The sequence below is a fragment of the Sciurus vulgaris genome (genome assembly GCF_902686455.1).
Source record: "Sciurus vulgaris genome assembly, chromosome: X".
Classification (NCBI taxonomy): domain Eukaryota; kingdom Metazoa; phylum Chordata; class Mammalia; order Rodentia; family Sciuridae; genus Sciurus; species Sciurus vulgaris.
The window spans coordinates 123,657,888-123,674,784 of record NC_136471.1 but is presented as its reverse complement, the minus strand read 5'-3'; the positions used below and the strand labels follow the sequence as shown (position 1 = coordinate 123,674,784).

The 16,897-nt window shown below is 37.2% G+C and overlaps 1 protein-coding gene across 1 annotated transcript in view; it reads left to right on the top strand.

The window, feature by feature from the left end:
- The window catches only part of PPEF1 (protein phosphatase with EF-hand domain 1), a 141,529-nt gene extending 140,827 nt beyond the window's left edge, over positions 1-702 (top strand). The window contains exon 18 of the mRNA XM_079122922.1: positions 71-702. Within this exon, the coding sequence (XP_078979048.1) occupies positions 71-288 (218 nt within the window). The 3' untranslated portion in view covers positions 289-702. The remainder of the gene's footprint in view (positions 1-70) is intronic.
- Positions 703-16,897: the final 16,195 nt, after the last annotated feature.

Sequence of the window (16,897 nt, the reverse complement as noted above, 5' to 3'; positions counted from 1 at the left end):
CATTGTGATTTCTCCATCCTTCCCTGAGGTAGGTCTTGAACACTCACCACCTTCACCTATATTCTTTTAGGCATGATCTCCATGGAAGAATTTCGGACCATGTGGAAACTTTTCAGAACTCACTACAGCGTTGATATTGATGATTCCCAAGTTGATGCACTCGCCAATACAATGGACTTAAACAAAGATGGAAGCATTGACTTTAATGAGTTTTTAAAGGCTTTCTATGTAGTGCATAAATACGAGAAGTTGAGCACATCAGAAGCCAAGTCTGCTAACTATAAATGAAGGCTTCCCTCAGGCTCCTTGTAAACAGCTGAACCCAAGTCACAATCTTTTTCAGGACCACTGAAATTCGTAGTCACTAATAGAGAATAGTAGACTCCAATTCCCACCACAAGCATATGCACAGTATGGGTGTTGGAAGCCCTTAGCAAACTGTAATTGTTAAGACTAGGTTAAATGTCAGCTGACAAGATTTGCCTCCAATGTTGGGACTCACCCACTGCCATTGAAAAGCTCGGTTTGAGCCTAGTGTTGGTCTCCTGGATGCCACCTAATCGGGAGACCAGAGCAGTTTGGAAACATACTGAAAGGAATCCACAGAGCACCAGAAGAAACTATGAAGTGCAACAACTGTGACTGAGGAATGGGAGGAAGAATACCAAGCTACTAAGGGAATAAACTATTTCCATCCTTAAATTGTAATCTTTTTTTGAAATTCCATAAACCAGTGATCCTTAATTGTGGGGAAATCATTCTTCAGGGATGAGGACCACATCATATTCTGGGGGAAAAACGGTTTTCATTTCTGTTGGAAATACAAAGTGAATACATTTATATTGAGCCCTATAATTAATATGGTCTGACACCTTCATTGATAAGACAGGGCCTTGGTTATGCATATATTGTGCAAATTATTCTGCTATTCTGATCTTGAGTCAAACATGATGAGATTTTTGTTTAAAGGTGAGTATAGGTTTCACTTTTTAAAAAATTTTAGAATTTCAAGATCTAGAAACATGCCAGATCCTGTAAGCCTGCCTCCTCCACACACCAGAAATAATGAAGAAAATCTAACAAATACATATTTTTTTTATTAGACAACTGAGGTTGCAGAAAAGTAAAAGAAACTCTTAGAGGGGGAAAAAAGCATCATTGAAACTATAGCAATATTAATATCAGGCAGGTTAGACTTTAAGGCAAAAAATATCATTGGGTATAAAAAAAGATCCTTACTGAATGTTAGGAGGAATAATTCACCAGAAAGATATAATAATTATTAATTACTATGCATCTAATAATGAAGGCTTAAAAGTTATCATGCAAAAATTTATGTAACTACCAGATTAAATTGGTAGCAGGTGATTTTAATATCTTTGTCAGTAATTGATCATGAAAATAAAAATCATAAATGATTGGACAACCCATTTAATCTACCTGGTGTTTGTGTGTGTGTGTGTGTGTAATGTTTATATGGATGTACATTAGTGCACACATACAACTCTGCAATCAATTTTAGAGAATATGCATTTTCAAGTCCATATGAAATATATATAAAAATTGACTACAAAACATAAATACCAATCAGTAACAAAGATATTACATTCTCTGATTCTAATGCAATTAAATTAAAACCCGATTAATGAATGAGTGAAAAAGGAATAAAACTCTAGATCTACCACAAAATGCTAAAAAGAATTTCACAAGAATTCTGTGAATAACTTTATGCCAATGATTTAAAATTTTTTTTTAAATTAAAAAATTTTAACTTACGAAAATTGTAAATAACTTTAAATTAAATCAAACAAAAATTGTAAATATTTATGAAGTTCCATGTGAAACCGTAATTATTTAAACCAAGTGAACGTACTATTTTCTCAGGAAAAACAATTTAGTAAAGCTAACTAAAAAGGAGGATCTGAAGAGACATTTATCCATTGAAGAATGTAATGGTTTTATAATGGGTCACTTTGGTTGCCCTGAACTTCCTTCCTCAGAGTTTCCTTGCTTACATGTTTCTGGTTAGGGTGGGCCAAGGAAAATTCTTGAGAGATCTGGCAGTGGTAGCCATTTTGTACTTTACATATGCTGTTACTGATCTACTGATATCTTATTGGCATAAAGCAGCAGTTAGGCCTGCAGTTGTTCTTCTTTCCCTGACTCTTCTGTTAGCTTCTTTGATTTCTGGGTTGTGAATGTGTGTTTAACCTCATGATATAGAGCTCTGGATTCTGCAGGACACCCCCATCACCAAGGTCAGAGGCAATAAGAATGGACATAAACTTCAGTACCTTCTTGTGGGGTGCCATCTTATGTGTGCAGGTTTCAGCCTGTTTGTGATCTTCCTGGTTACCTGTTCTGTGAATTTCAAGCTTCAGCATCAGATATGGAGGCCATAGCCTTATAGAGACTACTTAACTAACTCCCACATTTACAGAAGTCACTTCTGAGTCTATTTATACATAGAATCAGTACACATGGCATGTGCACACACACATGTAGAATCAGTATGTATACACATACACAATACAGTCATGCGTCACTTAATGACAGGGATACATTCTGAGAGATTCATCACTAGGCAAGTTCATCATGGTGTAAACATCATAGAACATAACAAACTTAACTATGATGTCACTGGGCAAGATAATCTTATGGGACCACCATCATACATGCAGTCTTTCATTGACCAGAATGTAGTTATGCAGCACCTGACTATATATTTCCTACTGGTTCTACCTCTGGTTGAACACTGATACAGAATTTGATACTGATAGTGGTTCCAGAACAACAAAGTCTTAAGAATGAGTGCTCTGAATTTGTCTTAGGTTTTCTGGCATTAGTTCCCTAATCTGATTAGATTTAAAGGCACCAATAACCTTTCCAGTGATAAAGAGGAGTACTTTTAGTCCCTTGCACAGAGCATCAAAAGTATTTAAATTATCACCTTCAATCAAGCACTTATACAAGTCAAGACTCTGGAAGACCAAATATTTGCTACCTTAGAATATCTTTGTCAAACTAAGTAAGGGGAATTGGTTGGTTACTTGCTAAAGAACTTGGAGAAGTACAGGACTTTGAGTTCTCAGCTTAAGGACTTCAAAAAGGACCTGAAAGAAACCCTTATCTCCTATAGCCACAGGGTTGAAATTTCTGAAAGCCAAACCCAAAGTCTAATCCTGGAGTTGGTTGAACACAAATTAAATTGCCAATCTCACAAAGTCACTGCCATAATTTGACTGTTCCATCCAAAAATCTTGTTGAAATTTAATTTCCGTTGTAGCAGCGTTGAGGTGATTTTGTCATGAGGGTTCTGCCATCATGAATGAATGAATACTGTTATCCTGATATACTGATTAAAAGGACATTTGGCCCTATTTTCCTCTCTGTTTCATATGTGCTTTCTTGTCCTTCCACCACATTTGGTGCAGCAGAAAGGCCCTTGCCAGAGATGGACTTCTCAGCCTCCAGAGCCATGAGGCAAGTGTACTTCTATTGTTTATTAATTACTCAGGCTGTGGTTTTTCACTATAGCAACACAAAAAAAGGCCAAGACACTCTTTTTTGTTGCAGTCAGGGATCGTTCATTGGGAAGGAATGACATCCCCCAAATTTAGATGAGATCCTATGGGCAGATTCTAACGTACATTTTATTTTCCAGGAGAAGCCACCCTTCTACCTCTGCCTAAGGAAATTGCTCTTCCCTTTTGCCTGAAGGACCTGTAATGACCTCCTCTGAGGTAGCCATCTTGCAAGGCATTACTGATCCTTCTTGGGACCTACACCCACCACCTCTATTTGAGTATGCTAATCTGACTGTATTTGGAAACCCAGAAGTGCTTGAAGTAATGAAGAGCATCAAAGTGGCAAATGTGTGGGCAAAATATAAATGAATAATAACCTCTTATAAGAGGTAAAATATACAGTGACTAAATGATAACAATGGTTCATAAGTTGAAAAGAATAAATGGAGTCAAAGTTCTAAAATCTGTTAATTTTCCAGAAACAGTAAAAGCAACAATTAATATTAGATTGTAATAAATCAAGAATACATGTTATAATGCTGGGTGTGGTGGTACACACCTGTAATTCCAGCCACTTAGGAGGCTGAGGCAGGAGGATCACAAGTTCAAGGTCATCCTTGGCAACTTAGTGAGACTCTGTCTCAAAAAGGATGGGTTGTAGCTCAGTGTAGAGTGCCCCTGGGTTCAATCTGCACTATTACCAAAAAAAAAAAAAAAAGTTATGGTATCTAGAATAATTGATTTAAACAATAGTATATGATTTCCAATTTATGGAAGAAGAAATGGAATAATAATTTTAAGAAGTCAGTAGTAGTAATATGGTAGATTTAAGCCTGAACACAACAATAATTATGATTGGCATAAATTGATTAATTGACCCAATGGGAAAAACAGGTTTCAATGCTTTAGAAGCATTTCCAACTAAACAAACAGGCTCTGAAGGAAGGCTTAATCATCCTGACTGAATTCATCTTTGAGTAACCCACCTTTTGAGCTAACCCACCAGCTAGCTGGAGATGAATGAGTGAGTTCAACTGAGCTTACCTGAGCCTGATCCAGGCCAGAAGAACTGCTAAACTGAACCTAGCCCAGATTGCTGGTGTATAAAGTTATGTCCAAAAAAGCGATTATTGTTTTAAGATATGAAAATTTAGGGGCAGCTTATAATGTATCAAGAATGAAATGATAAGGAAATTGATATCTACAAATGGGACTCTGTCCTAACAGAAAGCTGAAATATGTGTTGTAATATTTAATTTGAATTGTCAACTTGATAGGATTAAGAGGTGCCAATGATTAAGAGATTTCTGGGTGTGTTGATGAGGGTGTGTCTAGGAATGATTGGAATGTGGGATACTGAACTGAAGTGGAGACCCTCTCTGTGGGCAGCACCACCCAATAGGATGGTGGCTTGGATGGAATAAAAGTTGGAAGAACAAGGAAGCAGATGCAGATGCAAGCTCGACTCTTCTTGAACGGGTTCTTGATTGCTGCTGTGATTGTCTGAAGATTTTGGACTCTCGCTTCTTTATTCTTCCAAAGCGGACTCTGCCAGTGATTCTCCAGGTAGTTTCCAGAAGCCTTGGTCTCAGACTAGGGTAGCACTGTTGATCCCTCTTGTTCTGGGGCTTCCATCTCTTGGACTGCACAGCTACTGGTTCCTCCAGCTCTCCAGTCTGTAGACAGCCATTTGGACTATCCAGCTTCTGGTTGTGTAAGCCAATCTAATAAGTTCACTTTTTATAATTATACGTCCTGTTGATTATGTTCCTCTAGAGAACCCTGACTAATACATGTGTCATTGGCTTTGGAACAAGGCATCAAAGCAGAGGTTGGCAAATTAGTTAGGAAACTGCTATAGTGGGCCACAAAACAACAACAAAACAACCAATTTCCAAAACTGTGATCTTTGTTAGCATGGAAGATGGAAAAGACTCTTAAAAGAACTTTTTATTTGATAAGGAGATCTCCATGCAAAATGTTGAAAGTAACAGCTAGTGGTATATAATAGAGGACTAGAAAAGAGAGATAAGCTGAAGTAAAAACTATTCAGTTTGCAAGCAGAATTTAAGAGGAATATAAAGGGGCCAGAGCAGCAGACTGAGTTGGAAAATAAAAGTGTTTTTCATCTTTATTATCCTGCTAGCAAAAGATTTTCAAAGTGAATTAAAACCTGAAGGCAACTCTTTTTCTGGCTGAGAGAATAACAAGGACCAGATTTATTCTCCTGCCTGAAACAACTAAAACAACAAAAATAAAAACACAAGCTGTATGAAACTACAGTTTTCAAAATACTGGGTATCAGGCAATAAAGGACAATTATCCTGGAGGTACAAGAAACAAATGAGATGAGTCCTACATTATCCCAGCTTACTGCCTTAGGTTAGTTTACAGGCTGTGTTGTGCAGCGAGGGAAAATTCAGGCAAGGCCCAGAAGAATCACTAAATTGCGAGATCCGTGTGGTTAGAGTCTATAGGACATAGTATTGGAGAAAAGACAGTGGGAAGGAACTCTGGAGACTGGCTGAGGATTTCCTCTTAAGTATTCAGCAGGGGACTGAGCAGTGCATGTACATGAGGAAACTGCCTGAGACCAGGGAAACAACCACACAGGACTTCCTAAAATAAGGCCTTATCCCACTAATGAGTGTGGAAAATCTCGTAATGTAGGACATGGGGTAGAGTACTCCAAAGGGCTTTGCCTCAGTGGTGGGGAAAATAACTAACTTTAAGAGTAAACACTGCTCTGATTCTGCCTTACAAATATTAAAAGCAAGACCTGAAAAGGTACAGCAGTTTTCAATTAACTGCATCTCAGAATGAAACCCAAGAATATTTATAGAAATACAAAGATACCTAACACCCAAAAAAGTGAAATTCATAGTGTTTGGCATCCAACCAAAAGTTGACAGGCAGGCAAAGGAGCAGGAAAATATCATAATGAACAGAGAAATCAAACAATTGAAACTGATCCCAAACACACGTTAAAACTGGCAAACAAGGTTATTGAATCACTTATTACAACAGAATTCCATACGTTCAAAGTTAAAGAGACATGGACAATAGAAAAAGATCCAAATAAAATTCTAGATATGAAAACTGCAATATTTGAGATGAAAAATATTTGAATAGGATTAATGGCAAATTAGGCATTATAGAAGAAAAGATCACTGAACTAGAGGACATAGAAACTATTCAAAATGAAACATGGGGAATTTTTGTTTTAAAATGAACAGAGTATCAGTGAGCTATGGAAGAACCTCAAGAGTTCTAATATATATGTGTGTAATTGGAGTGTTCAAAGGAAGGCGACATGAGAAATATTTGAAGAAATAATGGACAAACATTTCCCAGGTTTAATAAAAACTATAATCTTACAGGTTGAAAAATCTCAGTGAAACCCAAGCACAAGAAACTTAAAGAAAAATACACTGACACATCATAAATTTATCACAAATTCTACCCAACAATATATTCTAAAAAAATACATTATGACCAAGGGAGATTTGTCCAAGGAATTGCCAAAGTTTGGTTTAATATTTGAAAATCATTCCATGTAATTAACCTAATTGACAAACAAAAAAGAAAAATTATGATTACCTCTGTAGATTATTTCTGATAAAACCTCTCAACAAACTAGAAATAAAAGGAAAATTCCTTAACCTAATAAAGAGCATCTATGACACACTTACAGCTCTGGCCGATACAATCAAGCAAGGGAAAGAAAGAAAGGCATCCAGATTGGAAAGGAAGAAGAAAAACTGTATTTACAGATGATATGCTCATGTGTGCAGAAAACTTGATAGAATCTACAAAAGATCTATTGGAACTGAGTTTAGCAAGTTTGCAAGATACAAGATCAATATGTAAAAGTTAATTTTACTTTGCTATACTAGCAATAATCAATTTGAAACTTAAAAAGCAATACTACTTAAAATGGCTTCAAAAAAATAAAATATTCTGTGATGAGTGTGACAAAAGATTTGCAAGTCATGCACTCTAAAAGCTACAAAATATTGCTGAGGGAAATTTTAAAAGATCTAAATAAGCCTTGAACTATGCTGTGTCCTTGGGTTAGAAGACTGAATAATGTTAAGATGTCAGTTATCACTAATTATTCCCAATTTCTTGGTCAATATTATCAACATAATCCCAATCAAAATCCCAGCCAGCTTTTTTAAACAAAAATGAACAAGCTAATTCTAAATTCATATGGAAATGCGGAGGACCTGGAATAGCCAATACAATGTTGAAAAAGCAGAACAAACTTGGAGAACTAACACTACCTGATTTCAAGAAGTATAGATCTAGTAATTAAGAAAGACAATGTGGTATTGTTATAAAGATAAATGGATCAATAGAGTTTAGAAATAGCTCCATACATGCATAGGTAACAAACTTTTTGCATAAAATTATTATTTTAGAATAGACTTAACTTTACATAAAAGTTGTGAAGATAGTACACAGTTCTATTTATCTCACCCTCAGCTTTCCCTATTAGTAACATCTTACATTGGTATGATACATGTGTTAAAATTAATGAATAAATAATGATATATTATTAACTGTAGTCCATACTTTATTCAGATTTCCTTAGTTTTTTCATTTAATGTTCTTGTTCCCTTCCAGGATCCCATCTAAGGTACTGTATTACATTTAGTCCATCTTTTTCTTTAGGTTTCTCTTGATTTCCTTGTTTTTGATGACTTTGGCACTTTTAATGAGAACTGATCAGGTGTTTTGTACTCTTTCATTTGGAATTTGTCTTCTCTTTTTCTCATTATTAGCTGTGGTTTTGGGTTTTGGGAAGGAAGATCACAGAGATAAAACGTCATTCTCATCAGATCATATCAAGGGTACCTACTATCAACATGACTTACCATTGTTGGTGTTACCAGTTATTCTAGGAATAGCACTTATACATCTGTTTGGTGACTTGTGTCACATTCCAGGACCCAGAGAGACAGAGGTCTTTTGACCCCAACAGAAAGGAACTCATGCATAGAACCAGATACACCTACTATGTGTACGTACTGTGTGTTGGGCACTGTCCTGAGCAGTTTACATGAATTATCTCATTTTGTCCTCATGCATCCCACAAGACAGATGTCATTTTCCTCTTCTACAGATGAAGGAACTGAAGATCAGAGGTTAAGTACCTTGCACAAATTGGACCACTGGAGCATAATGTTTTTATTCCCACCATCTTTCTCAATTGCAGCTGAAAGGAGGCAGTTCCATCATTGAGTGTGTTAATGGGCAACAACTGGAAGACCTTGCTTATAGTCCCATCAGAAGAATTTTATCAAAGTCTTTCTGATGTCAGGTGTCAGACAGATCCCCAAATGGTCAGCAGTGGTGTTAGTGGGGCAATAATAGGGAGCATCAGTGCTTAGTTCACTGAAGGAGTCTCTCAAAAGCAATATGAGGCCCTTTTATGTAAGAACTGGAGAAAAAGTTCTCAAGGACAAAATCTATTTGTTAGAAGTAGGATGTGCAGAGTGACTTGGAGGCAAAGCCAGCTTGACCCAGAGTCAGCTCAGCTCTTCAAGCTGCCCCAGGCTGAAGGGGATACCATGTTCCTTGGCAGGAAGGTACCAAAGATCTGAGAATTAGAAACAGAGGCCTGGGAACCAGAAGCCAGGCATGTTGTCTCAGTTAATGCTTCAAACATGCTTATGCTGATTAAGTTCTTGTTACAACTTTCTTTTTCTATCCAAATAGCTTTATTGAGGCATAGTTTGGATCATATGATTCACACTTTCAAGTGTACAATTCAATGATGTGTTAGTCAATTTACCAAGTTATGTAACCATCACATAAATCCGTTTTAGGATATTTTCATCAGATCAGTGTGATCCTTCATGCACATTTGTAGTTAGTCCCCAAACCTCTTTCACCTCTACCCACCCCATCAATTCCCTAAGCGACCATGAACATATTTTGTCTATAGATTTGCCTTTTCTAGATATTTCACACAAATGGGAATTATACAATATGGGGCCTCTTGTGTCTGCCTTCTTTCACTAAACAATGTCTTTGAGGTTCATTAATTAGCATGTATTCATAGTTTGTTCCCTTTTGCTGACCACTATACATTGCATGGCTATACCACATCCATTGTTCATTGACTCACTGATTCATAAGCATTTAGTTTGTTACCAGTTTTTGACACTATGAATAATCCTGCTAAGAATATTTATGTGCACATTTGCTTATAAATGTGTTTTCGTTTCTCTGTCCTACCCTCTTTAGCTTTGATTTTTCTTTTCTTCTTTTTTTTGGCACCAGGCATATTGAACCTGGGGCGTTTAACCACTGAGCTACATCCCCAGCCCTTTTTATGTTTTTTTTATTTTGACAAGGGTCTGGCTAAGTTGCTTGGGGCCTCATTAAGTTGCTGAGGCTGGCTTTGAACTTGTTATCCTCCGTCTCATCCTCCTGAGCCGCTGGGATTATAGGCTTGCACCAGGCTGATTTTTTTTTAATTGGGTTTTTTTTCTATTCTTTCTAATTTTATTATCCTTCCTTTCTTCAGTTTTTTTGCTGGCTTCCTGATGTTCTCCAGATAAAACTCAAACTCCTTAGTGTGGTCAGAAAAGGTGCCTTCCTACCTGTTCCAACTTATCTCTTGCCATTATCTTTTGAAGAGATATATCACTTACAGAATGAAGAGACGTGAAAGGAAGAAATCTAGAAGAAGAAATATTTCTCAGGTAATGTTCTAGTGTTACTTATTGCCAATCACTCAGATTAGATAATCTGAACTAATAATAAAATGTTCTTGGGGCTGGGGTTATGGCTCATTGGTAGAGCACTTTCCTAGCATGTGTGAGGCACTGGGTTCGATTCTCAGCACTGCATATAAATACATAAAAAGAAAGGTCCATCAACAACTAAAAATTTTTTTTAAAAAATGTCCTTGATTTGATATAATAACCATATGACCATTTTGAACAATGCCTAGTGCATAGTAGGAACCTAATATTTATTAAATGCTTAAATGAAATTAATTCTTGTGAACAGCAGCAGGCATCGATGAGAGTATATATAAAGTGTGACACACGGTTTTTGTACATGATGATGGTCACAGCCTAGAACAGAATTAGTGAGGATTAAGAAGTGGACTTGAGTGGTTTATGGCTGCCAACTCCTTGTCCAAAGCATGGAAAATAGAATTGTGGTATATCATTGCTATCATATTATGTGCAGAAAAAACGGGAGAGGTGGGGACTTCTCAGTTCTGCTGCCATTTTAAAGATCAAATTCCTTGCTTAGTTAAAGAAACAGCTGCAAAAAAAAAACAAAACAAAAAAAAAAACCAAGAAAAAAAACAAAAACAAAAAAGAGTCTTCAACCTGTGTGTACAGAACTCCTGCCCCATCGTCTTATATGAAAACCCACTGATAATTGCAGGATAGTGGTTTTAAGAATGTCTAAAGCCTTTGGCAGTACCTAATGCGTCTTTTCTATTACTTCCTGAATATCATTTGGTTTTTTATTCTCAACATTGTTTCTGGAACTCTCATTTTCTCCTTAGGGCTCCTAATTTCCAGAATAAGTTAGGAATGCCTTAGAAATTTAACCAAAAAATGCATTTTTACTTTAATAATAATTGTTGTTAAATGTAAAACTTTTGCCTGACACTTCAATTATTCTTAACCACACTAAAATTTTGTGAAGTGTACGTGTGCGCACATGTATATCTCACTTTTTTTTTAAATTCATTTTTATTGTAAACAAATGGGATACATCTTGTTTCTCTGTACATGAAGTAGAGGCATACCATTTGTGTAATCATACATTTACCTAGGGTAATAGTTTTTGGTTCATTCTGTTATTTTTTCTCCCTCCCCACCCCTCCTACCCCTCTTATCCCTCTATAGAGTTCCTCCTTCTTCCATTCTTGCCCCCTTCCCACCCCCTATATGTGTCATCATCTGCTTATCAGGGAGATCATTCGTCCTTTGGTTTTTTTAGATTGGCTTATCTCACTTAGCATGATATTCTCCAACTGCATCCATTTGCCTGCAAATGCCATAATTTTGTTTTTCTTTATGGCTGAGTAATATTCCATGGTATATATATATATACCACACTTTCTTTATCCATTCATCAATTGAAGGAAATCTAGGTTGGTTCCACAATCTGGCTATTGTGAATTGAGCAGCTGTGAACATTGATGTGGCTGTATCTCTGTAGTATGCTGATTTTAAGTCCTTTGGGTATAGGCCGAGGAGTGGGATAGCTGGGTCAAATAGTGGCTCCATTCCAAGTTTTCTAAGGAATCTCCACGCTGCTTTCCAGAGTGGCTGCACTGATTCACAACCCCACTAGCAATGTATGAGTGTACTTTTTTTCCCACATCCTTGCCAACACCTATTGTTGCTTGTATTCTTGATAATCGCCATTCTAATTAGGGTGAGATGGAATCTTAGAGTAGTTTTGATTTGCATTTCTCTTATTACTAAAGATGTTGAACATTTTTTCATATGTTTGTTGATTGCTTGTAGATCTTCTTCTGTGAAGGGTCTGTTCATTTCCTTAGCCCATTTGTTGATTGGGTTATTTGTATTCTTCGTGTAGAGTTTTTTAAGTTCTTTATAAATTCTGGAAATTAGTGCTCTATCTGAAGTATGATTGGCAAAGATATTCTCCCACTCTGTAGGCTCTCTTTGCATTGCTGATAGTTTCCTTTGCTGAGAGAAAGCTATTTAGTTTGAATCTATCCCAGTTATTGATTCTTGCTTTTATTTCTTGTGCTACGGGAGTCCTATTAAGGAAGTCTGATTCTAAGCCAACAAGTTGAAGATGTGGACCTACTTTTTCTTCTATAAGATGCAGGATCTCTGGTCTGATTTCAAGGTCCTTGATCCATTTTGAGTTGAGTTTTGTGCAGGTGAGAGATAGAGGTTTAGTTTCATTCTGCTCCATATGGACTTCCAGTTTTCCCAGCACTATTTGTTGAAGAGGCTATCTTTTCTCCATTGAAGGTTTTTGGCACCTTTGTCTAGTATGAGAAAATTGTATTTATTTGGGTTTGTGTCCGTGTCCTCTATTCTGTACCATTGATCTACCTGTCTATTTTGGTACCAATACCATGCCGTTTTTGTTACTATTGCTTTGTAGTAGAGTTGAAGATCTGGTATTGCAATACCTCCTGCTTCACTCTTCCTACTAAAGATTGCTTTAGCTATTCTGGGTTTCTTATTCTTCCAGATGAATTTTATGATTGCTTGTTCTATTTCTGTAAGGTACGTCATTGGGATTTTAATTGGAATTGCATTGAATCTGTATAGCACTTTTGGTAGTATGGCCATTTTGACAATATTAGTTCTGCCTATCAAAGAACATGGGATATCTTTCCATCTTCTAAGGATTTCTTTAATTTCTTTTAGTGTTCTGTAGTTCTCATTGTAGAGGTCTTTCACCTCTTTTGTTAGATCGATTCCCAAGTATTTTATTTTTTTTTTGAAACTATTGTGAATGGGGCAGTTTTCCTAATTTCTCTTTCTGAAGATTCATCACTTATGTATAAAAATGCATTGGATTTATGAGCATTAATCTTATATCCTGCTACTTTACTGAATTCACTTATGAGTTCTAAAAGTTTTCTGGTGGAATTTTCTGGTTCCTCTAAATATATAATCATGTCATCAGCAAACAGGGATAGTTTGAGTTCTTCTTTTCCTATCTGTATCCTTTTAATTTCCTTGGTCTGTCTAATTGCTCTGGCTAGAGTTTCCAGGACAATGTTGAATAGAAGTGGTGAAATCGGGCATCCCTGCCTTGTTCCAGTTTTTAGGGGGAATGCTTTCAGTTTTTCACCATTTAGAATGATATTGGCCATGGGCTTAGCATAGATGGCCTTTACAATATTAAGGAATGTTCCCACTATCTCTATTTTTTCTAGTGTTTTGAGCATGAAGTGATGCTGTATTTTATCAAATGCTTTTTTTGTCTCATCCAGCGAGTACAACGAAGACTCGGCTCTCAAATGAAGTTTTAAGGTCTTTATTTTTATGGGAGAGCTTCTGAGCCGAGTGCCTGGTTCTTCCTCCTCCTCCACTGCCGCCATCTTCTTCTTCTTCTTCTCTTGTCGCGCAGCTCTCTCTCTCCTTCTTCTCTTGTCGCGCAGCTCTCTCTCTCCTTCTTTTCTCTCGTGCAGCTGCCACTTCTCTTCTTCCTCTCTCGTCGCGCCGCTGCTGCCTCTCCTCTTCTCTTGTCCCGCAGCTGCTGCCTGCCCTCCTTGCCTGCCTCCGCCGCGCAAAGTACGCAGCTTTATGGGATGTAACAGCCAATCACCTTAAAGGGTCAGGCGTTTGTCTTGTGGAGACTTAATGGTGAGTAATGAGGACATGTACTGATCACAAGCTAAGCACGGACGCGGAGGAGATCAGTCAGCCAATAGAAAGCACTTCCTTAAAGTTGTTTTTCTTTGCAGTTGGGCTTCTCGGCGCCATCTTAGGGCGAGGCCAGCCACCACTGTGGGCCCTACAGGGCAGCAGTCTCCAACACTTTTTCTGCATCTATTGAAATAATCATGTGATTCTTGACTTTAAGTCTGTTGATATGATGAATGACATTTATTGATTTCCAGATGTTGAACCAACCTTGCATCCCTGGGATAAAACCCGCTTGATCGTGGTGCACTATCTTTTTAATATATTTTTGTATGCAATTTGCTAAAATTTTGTTGAGAATTTTTGCATCGATGTTCATTAAGGATATTGGTCTGAAATTTTCTTTCCTCAATGTGTCTCTGTCTGGTTTAGGTATCAGGGTGATATTGGCTTCATAGAATGAGTTTGGGAGGGTTCCTTCCTCTTCTATTTCATGAAATACTTTGAGGAGTATTGGAATGAGCTCTTCTTTAAAGGTTTTGTAGAAGTCGGCTGAGAGCCCATCTGGTCCCAGACTTTTCTTTGTTGGTAGGCTTCTGATGACCTCTTCTATTTCATTACTTGAAATTGATCTATTTAAATTGTGTATGTCTTCCTGGTTCAGTTTAGGTAATTCATATGTCTCTAGAAACCTGTTGATGTCTTCGAGATTTTCTATTTTGTTTGAGTATAGATTTTCAAAATAGCTTCTAATTGTGTTTTTGTATTTCACTCGTGTCTGTTGTGATATTTCCTTGTTCATTCCGAATTTTAGTAATTTGAGTTTTCTCTCTCCTTCTCTTTGTTAGTGTGGCTAAGGGTTTATCAATTTTGTTTATTTTTTCAAAGAACCAACTATTTATTTTGTCAATTTTTTCTATTGCTTCTTTTTTTTTTTTATTTTATTGTAAACAAATGGGATACATGTTGCCTCTCTGTTTGTACATGGCGCAAAGGCATACCATTTGTGTAATCATAAATCCACATACAGTAATGTTGTTTGATTCTTTCTGTTATTTTTTTCCCCTTCCCCCCACCCCTCCCACCCCTCTTTACCCTCTATACAGTACTTTCTTCCTCCATACTTGCCCCCCTCCCTAACCCTAACTCTAAACCTAACACTAACCCTTCCCTCCCCCCCATTATGTGTCATCCTCCACTTATTAGCGATATCATTCGTCCCTTGTCTTTTTGAGATTGGCTTATCTCACTTAGCATGATATTCTCCAATTTCATCCATTTGCCTGCAAATGCCATAATTTTGTCATTCTTTATGGCTGAGTAATATTCCATTGTGTATATATACCACAGTTTCTTTATCCACTCGTCAATTGAAGGGCATCTAGGTTGGATCCATAGTCTGGCTATTGTGAATTGAGCAGCTATGAACATTGATGTGGCTGTATCTCTGTAGTATGCTGATTTTAGATCCTTTGGGTATAGGCCAAGGAGTGGGATAGCTGGGTCAAATGGAGGGTCCATTCCAAGTTTTCTAAGGACTCTCCACACTGCTTTCCAGAGTGGCTGCACTAATTTGCAGCCCCACCAGCAATGTATGAGTGTACCTTTCTCCCCACATCCTCGCCAACACCTGTTGCTTGTATTTTTGATAATCGCCATTCTAATTGGGGTGAGATGGAATCTTAGGGTGGTTTTGATTTGCATTTCACTTATTACTAGAGATGTTGAACATTTTTCCATATGTTTATTGATTGCTTGTACATCTTCTTCTGTGAAGTGTCTGTTCATTTCCTTAGCCCATTTGTCGATTGGATTATTTGTATTCTTGGTGTAGAGTTTTTTGAGTTCTTTATAGATTCTGGAGATTAGTGCTCTATCTGAAGTATGATTGGCAAAGATATTTTCCCACTCTGTAGGCTCTTTCTTCACATTACTGATAGTTTCCTTTGCTGAGAGAAAGCTTTTTAGTTTGATTCTATCCCAGTTATTGATTCTTGCTTTTATTTCTTGTGCTATGGGAGTCCTGTTGAGGAAGTCTGGTCCTAGGCCGACATGTTGAAGATCGGGACCTACTTTTTCTTCTATAATCTGCAGAGTCTCTGGTCTGATTCCAAGGTCCTTAATCCATTTTGAGTTGAGTTTTGTGCAGGGTGAGAGATAGGGGTTTAGTTTCATTCTGTTGCATATGGATTTCCAATTCTCCCAGCACCATTTGTTGAAGAGGCTATCTTTTCTCCATTGCATATTTTTGGCGCCTTTGTCTAGTATTAGAAAGTTGTATTTATTTGGGTTTGTGTCCGTGTCCTCTATTCTGTACCATTGATCTACCTGTCTATTTTGGTACCAGTACCATGCCGTCTTTGTTACTATTGCTTTGTAATAAAGTTGAAGTTCGGGTATTGCGATACCCCCTGCTTCATTTTTCCTGCGAAGGATTGCTTTAGCTATTCTGGGTTTCTTATTCTTCCAGATGAATTTCATGATTGCTTGCTCTATTTCTGTAAGGTACGTCATTGGGATTTTAATTGGAATTGCATTGAATCTGTATAGCACTTTTGGTAGTATGGCCATTTTGACAATATTAATTCGGCCTATCCAAGAACATGGGAGATCTTTCCATCTTCTAAGGTTTTCTTCGATTTCTTTCTTTAGTGTTCTGTAGTTCTCATTGTAGAGGTCTTTTACCTCTTTTGTGAGATTGATTCCCAAGTATTTTATTTTTTTCGATGCTATTGTGAATGGGGTAGTTTTCATAATTTCTCTTTCTGAGGATTCCTCACTTATGTATAAAAATGCATTGGATTTATGAGCATTGATCTTGTAACCTGCCACTTTACTGAATTCACTTATGAGTTCTAACAGTTTTCTGGTGGAGTTTCCTGGTTCCTCTAAGTATATAATCATATCATCCGCAAATAGGGATAGTTTGAGTTCTTCTTTTCCTATTCGTATTCCTTTAATTTCCTTGGTCTGTCTAATTGCTCTGGCTAGAGTCTCAAGAACGATATTGAATAGGAGTGGTGAAAG